The 10,760-nt window shown below is 34.7% G+C and overlaps 1 protein-coding gene across 1 annotated transcript; it reads left to right on the forward strand.

Annotated features, from left to right (window-relative positions):
- The first annotated feature begins 5,701 nt into the window (after positions 1-5,701).
- LOC132754970 (neuroligin-2-like) lies at positions 5,702-9,396 on the forward strand. Its single transcript, XM_060745735.1, has 3 exons — positions 5,702-5,844; positions 6,460-8,036; positions 8,313-9,396. Exons 2-3 carry the CDS (start codon positions 6,505-6,507, stop codon positions 8,626-8,628), a joined length of 1,848 nt encoding a protein of 615 aa, XP_060601718.1. The 5' UTR covers positions 5,702-5,844; positions 6,460-6,504; the 3' UTR covers positions 8,629-9,396.
- The last annotated feature ends 1,364 nt before the right edge of the window (positions 9,397-10,760 follow it).

Here is a 10,760-nt window from a genome sequence, read left to right on the forward strand (position 1 = left end):
AAGGGATTCTGTATTTATCTATTTGATGATATCACAAATTAAGCTGGATTGCCAGCTTCTTTGCTGAAAAACCGATCTGATTGCAAAATATGTCTTGGGAGTTTCTCTTCTAGTATAACAATATATATTCATAATATGAAGTACAAACATGACACGTCCGTAATGTTTTTTTCAACACCAAATACATGACTACAAACATGACACGTCCGTAAAGTTCTTTTCCACACCAAATACAAGAGTACAAACATGACACGTCCGTAAAGGTTTTTTCCACACCAAATACAGGAGTACAAACATGACACGTCCGTAAAGTTATTTTCCACACCAAATACATGACTACAAACATGAGACGTCCGTAAAGTTCTTTTCCACACCAAATACCGGAGTACAAACATGACACGCCCGTAAAGTCCTTTTCCACACCAAATACATGACTACAAACATGACACGTCCGTAAAATTCTTTTCCGCACCAAATACATGACTACAAACATGACACGTCCGTAAAATTCTTTTCCACACCAAATACAGGAGTACAAACATGACACGTCCGTAAAGTTCTTTTCCACACCAAATACAGGAGTACAAACATGACACGTCCGTAAAGTTCTTTTCCACACCAAATACAGGAGTACAAACATGACACGTCCGTAAAGTTCTTTTCCACACCAAATACAGGAGTACAAACATGACACGTCCGTAAAATTCTTTTCCACACCAAATACAGGAGTACAAACATGACACGTCCTTAAAGTCCTTTTCCACACCAAAAAACATGACTACAAACATGACACGTCCGTAAAATTCTTTTCCGCACCAAATACAGGAGTACAAACATGACACGTCCGTAAAGTCCTTTTCCACACCAAATACAGGAGTACAAACATGACACGTCCTTAAAGTCCTTTTCCACACCAAATACATGACTACAAACATGACACGTCCGTAAAATTCTTTTCCGCACCAAATACAGGAGTACAAACATGACACGTCCGTAAAGTCCTTTTCCACACCAAATACAGGAGTACAAACATGACACGTCCGTAAAGTCCTTTTCCACACCAAATACATGACTACAAACATGACACGTCCTTAAAGTGCTTTTCCACACCAAATACAGAAGTACAAACATGACACGTCCGTAAAGTCCTTTTCCGCACCAAATACAGGAGTACAAACATGACACGTCCGTAAAATTCTTTTCCGCACCAAATACAGGAGTACAAACATGACACGTCCGTAAAATTCTTTTCCGCACCAAATACAGGAGTACAAACATGACACGTCCGTAAAATTCTATTCCGCACCAAATACAGGAGTACAAACATGACACGTCCGTAAAATTCTTTTCCGCACCAAATACAGGAGTACAAACATGACACGTCCGTAAAATTCTTTTCCCCACCAAATACAGGAGTACAAACATGACACGTCCGTAAAGTCCTTTTCCGCACCAAATACAGGAGTACAAACATGACACGCCCGTAAAGTCATTTTCCCCACTAAATACAGGAGTACAATTATGACACGTCCGTAGAGTCCTTTTCCCCACTAAATACAGGAGTACAAATATGACACTTCCGTAGAGTCCTTTTCCACACCAAATACAGGAGTACAATTATGACACGTCCGTTAAGTCCTTTTCCCCACTAAATACAGGAGTACAAATATGACACGTCCGTAAAATTCTTTTCCACACCAAATACGGGAGTACAAACATGACACGTCCGTAAAGTCCTTTTCCCCACTAAATACGGGAGTACAAATATGACACGTCCGTAAAGTCCTTTTCCCCACTAAATACAGGAGTACAAATATGACACGTCCGTAAAATTCTTTTCCACACCAAATACGGGAGTACAAACATGACACGCCCGTAGAGTCCTTTCCCCCACTAAATACAGGAGTAGAATTATGACACGTCCGTAGAGTCCTTTTCCCTACTAAATACGGGAGTACAAATATGACACGCCCGTAAAGTCCTTTTCCCCACTAAATACAGGAGTACAATTATGACACGTCCGTAGAGTCCTTTTCCCCACTAAATACAGGAGTACAAATATGACACTTCCGTAGAGTCCTTTTCCACACCAAATACAGGAGTACAATTATGACACGTCCGTAAAGTCCTTCTCCCCACTAAATACAGGAGTACAATTATGACACGTCCGTAAAGTCCTTTTCCCCACTAAATACGGGAGTACAAATATGACACTTCCGTAGAGTCCTTTTCCACACCAAATACAGGTACGTAAATTTATTTCGCAAAAAGATCGTGACAGTGCCATTTCTAGAATTAACGTGTGTAAAGCTTATTTACGAAATTTAAGATCAAAATATAATAAAGGTCAAGTTTCTAAAACTGAAATCTGCTTTAGACTGGTTGACGAATAATGTCCCCCCCGCCACCCCCCCCCAAAAAACAGGACAGAAACGCAAGTCTCTTGGAATATTCTTATGTATTATTAAATTATGACATGAACTACGAAATTTAGCCGTACTTAATCTAAACTTTTCAACATCAAGTATTGCAATATTTTTTTCTGGATTAAAATTTTGTTTAAAAGGTAGGCCTATATAATTTACTAATTTTCAACCTTTGCACATATTGCTTTTCAAAAAGTTTTTCATTTATTACTTTGTTGTACCCATTCATAACCAAACCCATTTGAATAAAGGTTGCTTTTTTACATCTGTTGCCCAAGTTGTGTGCCCTACACTATCATAATGAACAAAAATTTCATAGCAAAGTTTTACATATCTATTTCTTTGTAAATCAAGCAATCGTAACCAATACTTAATACATCGTTTTGCTGAATAAATATGCATTGGGAAACTGCCTTCATAACCTTATATTGCATCATTACATGCATTTGCTTTTACTTTTAAGACTCTTTTACAGGCATAATTTTGTACATTTCTATACATTGTGACTGTTTTATTTCCCATAATTCGGCTTCTTTGATTGTTTCACTGATTTTTACATTCATTTATGTAGGCCCTACTTATGCTGGCATCTATTATTGCCATGGGTAAAATAGAGAACATAGAAATCCCTAAAGAAAGTCCAAAATGGCAATATTGAAAATGTTGCAGGCTTTGTTTAACTGAGCCTGTTCATGGACGGTACTGGAATAAGAGGTTAATACACGGCAGGAGAGGGCCGGAAGGTGATAATCGGTCCGCAAAATGAATAATGGACCCGAGGGCTTTATCCCGAGGGCCATTATTCATTCAGGACCGATTATCACCTCCCGGCCCTACTCTGACGTGTATTAATGTCTTTAATACACTTGGTAGATTTAAAATTAGCATTTTTTTAAAAAAAATACAACAACAAAGTTCTTTCGTTGAAATTCTTGTCTACTCTTCTACTGTTCTGTACAGAGATGTTTACTGTTTTGTGTGTTCAAAGCAGTAGAATTTAGAAGCAAGTTTTATTTTCATTTTTTTCGGAATGGATTTGTCGTATTATTTCTTCAAATTTCAATAGAAACAAAAATGTGTTTGTACTAAATACGCTTAAGCTCTTACAATAAAAATAAAGCAATTCGTGCTGACAACCTACTTTCACTTTTACAGTTAAATGTTTGATGACGTAAAATATGACGTCATTGTTTCAGTTTGTGCACGTGCACATGTTCTGCGGGCTGATAACTAGTTCTCGGCCCCAGGCCGCAAACTCATATTAGTGTCCAGCTTTATTTGTCATCCAATGATAACGCTGTATTTCTTAAAAAATATGTGTGTTAATTTTCATAGAAAAAAGAAAGTCGATACTAGATCTATATTGAAATTCGTTCATAGTCGCCTTCTATTTTTCATAGTGCTTCATAGTACCGCGTAGTGACTTAATCAATGGCCAAATAAAGCTGACACTAAATATGTTAGTGTTCATCCTTAGCTGTTCTACAGAAAGTAGAAACATTCTCCTGTCGCTATCGCTCCCGTCGAAGTTTCTAATTTCTGTAGAACAGCACGGATGAACACTAACATATACATAGGTCACGTGACACTCATAATCAGTTGAAATCATAGGCAATTTTGTTACTATATATAGTAACAAGTGTATTAATGTAGGTTCCCTAGCACCGGCTTAAGCAGAATTCAACTTTTAAACATGAAAATGGTGAAATTTTGAATTTAGAAACATCCGAAGATGTCTTCATACGCGTTTATCATGAAACCTTCAATGTGACACTTTCGTGCCATTCAATGAAAAGCGGTGTATGGTCCCCAAGTAGAAGGAATCGTGTGCTCTAAACAAGAAATCAATGGGTGGAACTTTTGAAAGGGGATCAGAGGTTATGAAGCCTGCATATCACAGATTACACATGAAAAGACAAATTCAAAAAGCAGGCAACATATCCTAAGGGTGATTCCAGTAGGAATTTTGGAACCACCGAACTAGAAAAATGCTGAAAAGTAAAAAATTAAAATACCACAACACAACAATAATGTCGTGCTGAACGATCTTCGAGGATCGGAAATATAACATCCCTGATTGAATGTGCGGGGCGACTTTTTACGGCCTCCACACGGCACAAATAACCCTGATCATGTTGCAATAAGATAGAGAAAATAGAAATCCCTAAAGAAAGTCCGAAACTGCCATATTGAAAATGTTGCAGGCTCGGTTTGAAAATGTTGCAGACTCGGTTTGATTGATTTTTGAAAAGGGCAACATATCGTATTTAAATAACTGGTAAGTCTTTAGTGATTCCGTTTTGTAAATTAAAAAATGAATACATGTTTGAATCAGTAATCTTTGCTTATATAAACAACCATTTAAAATTCGTTACGATAAATTTCAACTTATTTTACTTCCGATAATTGACATAACGTCCATAGTGACAGATACTGTTCTAGGATGTTTGCCTTTGTTTACATAAAGATTAAAAACAATGCGCAGACTGAAGCCAAATAAATAAATCATAACGTAAAACGTCATATTTTCATTTGCCTTAATATTTAGCGCAGCAGGCAGACCGTCTGTGTTAGTGTTGTATTCCGCCGTGCTTTAAATTATCAACAGAATTTACGAAACTCTTTACAATTTTCAACATTTAAGCATTAACATAATCGACTCATGGTTAGGTACTACTACATTTGAGTGTTTTAGGTTTCTTTCTAATTTGACCGGTATTGTTTCAAAAAGTTACAAATGAGTGAGATGGAAAAAAGTATAGTGTTGATATGCACTTTGTAAAGTTTGAGGAAAACGTCAAACATCAGGAAAAAGCATTATTAGAAATGTAAAAAATATAATGAAATAATTTGTGTTATATATTGATCCATATACATTGTATTCAAATTGTCAATATTTCGTACCCGTAGCATGGGAAGGAAAATGAAATAAAATAAAAAAAAAACACAACTTTCCAAAGTTACCTTACGACCAAATTATCATTCCAGAAAAAACTAATGGCATTAAACTATTGAAAAAACACTTCAGGGTTTAATTCGCGCTTCTTTAAATAAGAGTGATCCCTGCTTTGTCATTTAACTTTTATTATCATGCAATCAAAAACTACGCAGTTAAAAGAACTGAATATGAAATAGATCCCTTTTTACATGTATGTGTTTTCTTTCATTAAATTTTCGTACGGGTTAAGACGCAATTTCTTTGTATGATAATTCTTTTTCGCCTATGACGATTTCACGATTGCATAACGTGTGCTGTGTTGATCCGTGAAGAAATGTAAATTGATACTGCATGTCATGGAAGAGGTCAGACGACTGTATAAACGTATAAACTAGTTTTGTCTATATAAACAAATGACGAGACAGTTTTTACGGCTTAGAACAAATTTACCAACTAGGATAAATGGATAATACTGCAAAGGTAAGGACTCTTAAACATGATTCAAATGTATACGTATATATACATGTTTATTGCATATAAGTGTTCTTTATTTATATCTAAATATCAACATTAAATAATCTATAATCTTTCTGCTACAAGTATTTCACCACTTTGCTTGTAAAAGATTATTATGATATGATTTCTTTCTTTGTGCAGACTAACCAAGACTTTGTTTTGGTTTGAATCTAACAACAACTAATTCAGACAATGTTTATACCTAGAGCAGAGGAGTATGCAGTAAACTAAAACATTCGTTGTATATTTTTTATTTTTAAACTTTATGGGAATGATTGTACTATTATATAAATAATATAGAAGTAATATGCTAGTACAGGTAACTATACAAATATTTTGTGTCATTCTTTTAGATTAAATATAGTGTATTATAATGACTACCATTGTCATCTGTTATGCACCAGACATTTAATCTGTAATTTACTAACACAACCGTTTTCATCTGTAGTACACAATGAATAATTCTTAAACAAATAGAAATGCCCGAGAGTCAACTAAAGGATGCATTTTTGTCACAATGTTCAAGAATCATTGCCTGAACTTGCATTTTTTATTGTTTTTTTTATTTTTACATTATAGACTAACTTTGGATGAATGTAGATAAATAAAATACAGAAGAATAAGATGGAGATTCTCACATTGCTGGCCTTACTTTCTCTAACTGTGCTACACATAACAGATGTGAAAAGTTCAGAAATAAGTCTAACAACTAAAATCGGAAATCTAAACGGCATAATTGAAAATGTGGAATTAAACGGGGACACTAAAAATGTATCTCAATTTCTCGGAATTCCATTTGCAAAGCCACCGATTGGTGAAAGAAGATTTCTCAGACCTGAAGCTTACGGCACAGTAGCATCGCCATATAATGCCACGTTCTTCAGACCACACTGCATGCAAAGTCCAGTTGTGAATCCGTCTATCAAATACTTCCAAATGAGCGAAGATTGTTTGCATTTAAATGTATTCATTCCCGGTAATACAGCATCTTCTGATAAGAAGTATGCAGTAATGATATTTATACATGGCGGTGGATTTACGTTGAGCGGTTCGGAAATATTTTCGGGTGACAAATTGAGTGCATTTAACAACGTTATTGTTGTGACAGTTAATTATCGTCTCAATACGTTTGGATTTTTAAGTAACGGCACAAAATCCTCTGGTAATTTAGGTCTGTGGGATCAAAGACTTGCTCTCCAATGGGTTCACGATAATATAGCTGACTTTGGTGGGGACCCAGAGAAAGTCACTTTATTTGGTAATTCAGCAGGTGCGGCCAGTGTTTTGTACCAAGTTATGAATCCTGCAAACAAAGGACTGTTCTGCCGGATTATAACGCAGAGTGGCTCAGTACTGGCTCTATGGGCACGGCAATATAATCCGGCTGAAAAGTTTAAAGAATTTATATCAGAAATCAAATGTAACAGGGAAAGATACGATGAAATTCTTGTTTGTCTCCAATCAAAAGACGCTGCAGATCTAGTAACAAACCGTTTCGCTCCAGTTATAGACAACGATTTCATTTTGGAAGACTTTGTTGCAACATTTTCTAAACAAGGTAATGACATACCTTCAGGCTTGGATTTCTTTTCCGAGGTTGACTTTCTATCTGGAGTACAGAGTAAAGATGGTGCATTCGATATAAATAGGAGAGCGGAACAATATAAACAGTTTGGTATAGATTTAGCAAACGGGGTATCAAGGAGTACTTTTGAAAGTAAGATTGTCCCGTCAATGCTGTCTGAAGTATATGGTTCTACAGAACCACCAGTTTTAAAACAAGCCGTCATACAGCAATACATCGACTGGTCTAGACCTGATGATGCTACGTTAATAAGAGACAAAATCGTCGACTTTTTTTCGGACGTCTATTTCTTTGTACCTGCTATAAAAGTGCTGAAGAAACACCGTTTATTGAGGAAAACTAACAAAACGTCATATTTCTATGTTTTTGATCATAAGTCGTCATTGGACTTAAGAAATATTTGGTTAAAGGGATCAAACCATGCCACGGAGTTACCTTATGTATTCGGACTCCCGGATGCAATGAAAGTTGCGGCAGGGTTGCCTCCGGGTTCGCCAATAACACTTACCCCGACTGAAATGAAATTTTCTAGTGTCGTCATGAAATTGTGGACCAACTTTGCAAAAACAGGGTAACATAATTGACTTTGTTATTCGTTTTCATTAGATACCTTATAATAAGTATTAAATTTAATTAACTTGTTACAACATGCATCCAATATTTATGTATTATAAACGTGTATTACTAGTATTGAAAGACAAAATTCAAATATCGCAATAACATAATAATGTTTTTGCATTAAATTCTTAGTTCTTGATCAATCTGTTAACATCCTTCTAGGATTTTTATCTTTACTTGAAGTAATGTCATAAAGCAATTAATAATTCATGTTGATCTTTTCTTTTAGTAATCCAAACTTACCGACGAAGGATGACGTCCAAGAAGTGCCCTCTTGGCCACAGTATGATATCAATTCGCAGTCATATTTGGAGTTTTCGTTAAATATGACGACAGAGTCCGTGAAGAACCACTTTTCTGGATCAAGGATAGAATTCTGGACAACTCTTGTTCCGTTGTTAGAGAATTGTAAAACATGTGGCGATCAGAATTGCTCTCACTCTCGGCAGACTTCACAAGCACATTCTTTATCAAAACTCGCTCCAGTACAAGTAGCTCTCTTATTGTTTGTCCAAATATCCATATGTATGACGAATTATATGTAATTTTTGTTTGTCTTTACTATTTCCCCTGTTGTTCCCTATTGGATCATTCTTTTTTTCTTTTCTTCTTTACTTCTTCTTCTTCGTCTTCTTATTTTTACTTATTATTATTATTTTTATTATAATTATTATTATTATTATTATAACTATTATTTTTATTATTATTCAAACATTTAGAAGTTTCGCTTCAGTTTTGTTATACCTAGACCAGAATAAAAAAAATGTGTTGAAGGTTATGATTGTCGAGAACGCTTAAGAAAATGATCATTAGGACTATTAATCTTTTTAAAAGTAGACTATATACATTAAACATATAAAGTGAACGGACATTATCAGTAGAAAAAGTTTAAGCATTTTATAACCTCAGAATATTATTATAAGAAGCTTACAACTTTGAGCAGTGTCCTGCGAAATTATCCAATAGTGTCATGCGATAGTATCCAGTGGTGTCATGCGAAAGAATACACTGGTGTCAGCAAAGAATTTAGTGGTTTTTATTCTGTATTCTGATATCATTCATTTTTTGGATTGAGTTCTAGTGCTTTAAAAGATGAAGAAAAACAGCCAGACACACAGGCAAATCCGAAGCTATTTCAATGAACCTTTATCTTCAAAGGGAATGATAAAAGCATAATGGATTGGCCTATTACGTATCCCATGGAAATATTTTTTTCGCATTACGCGTCAACGATGCAATGTTATGTATTTTCCCTACATGTGAGCTGATTTTATTTTAAGTATATCATGAAATCGCAAAAGAAGTTTCTTTATCATGATATTGTCAGATTTTTTATTTTTAATGGATATTAAAACACAAAGCGAGTCAGAAAATATCACAAATTTATCATGGGTATGCTGTTCTATGTATGACAATGCTAAATCTATAGCTTTTGCATCAGCAGTAAAAATTGATGCATTATCTGGTAACCTCATACTAGATGTAAAATCATTTTCATACACAGCCGCACCTACTTTGCAACCCTCCTTTGAACCGTCCGTATAAACATGTATAAAATTTTCATGTTCTTCCTTAATTGCTAGAAACTTCTCTTTGAAATGTTCATGTGAATTTGATTTTTTTTTATATTTGAAAGGTTAATATTTATTTAAGGGTAATTATAAGACCAAGGTGACGTAATTAACGTTTTATTAATGTTCAGAACACTAAAAAGGGCATTATTTAATTATTTTACATAACCAACAAAGTAGATACAATATAACAAAAGAGCACGCCTGTAAAATGCAACAAACCTGGACGAATAAGAAATATACGTTGATGACTACACGACTCGTTTAACCTATGTACTAATGACGTACATATATTTTCAATTTAAAACAACAAGTTATAGTCATTTTTTAAGTCGGGTTTTAAAGAGATGATAACCCTTTTTATTAAAGCCGACATATGTTTACATAACATGATAACAATATTTACAGAACGTATAAAAACATGTTGAAATGACATTAATATTTCAAATACGGTTCATGAAGTTAAAGAAATAACAATAAACAAGGAATGACAAAAACAATCTTTGTTACAAGTATTCGTTACAGATTAGAATATTATATTGCAGAACAAGGTCAACATGGAGTAAAAACGCATTAGTAATTTATAACACAGATAAAACATGTAAGATAAGATTACACTGATTTTGAATAAAGCAAAAGCAAGTTAACAAAAATATAATAGGTAGACCAAACAAGATATAATATTTTACTTGCTAAACAGTCTGTGCTTATTCCTCGTTTTTGACGCCAGGTGACCCTTATTCCAAATGGACCTAGAAATCACCAAAACAAACCTTCAGACAAATATCCAGGATAATTGAAATCATCAAAACAAACCTTTAACCAGATGTCCAGGATAATTGTATCAAAACAGAGTGTTAACAATTTTTTTTCTATTTTAGCTCTTGTGACCTAGTTTTTCATTAGAAATGACCAATGTTCGAACTCATCCGAGCAATTACCTAGAAAAGCATCCTGACCAAGTCTGATGACAATTGAGTCAAAAATGTGACCACTTGAGTGTTAACAAGGTTTTCCCATATTCGGGCAGTGTGACCCAGTTGTTGACCACAGGTGACCCATATTCGAAGATCACTTAGAAATCATCAAAATAAATTTTCAAACCA

Source organism: Ruditapes philippinarum, unplaced genomic scaffold (assembly GCF_026571515.1).
Source record: "Ruditapes philippinarum isolate M1 unplaced genomic scaffold, ASM2657151v2 ctg495_1_1_1_1, whole genome shotgun sequence".
Taxonomy (NCBI): domain Eukaryota; kingdom Metazoa; phylum Mollusca; class Bivalvia; order Venerida; family Veneridae; genus Ruditapes; species Ruditapes philippinarum.

Bases quoted from the DNA above. Each gene is read 5' to 3' on its own strand.
- LOC132754970 (XM_060745735.1), top strand. From the start codon at position 6,505: ATGGAGATTCTCACATTGCTGGCCTTACTTTCTCTAACTGTGCTACAC. The intron at 8,037-8,312 runs GTAACATAATTG...CTTTTCTTTTAG, and splicing joins ACCAACTTTGCAAAAACAGG to TAATCCAAACTTACCGACGA.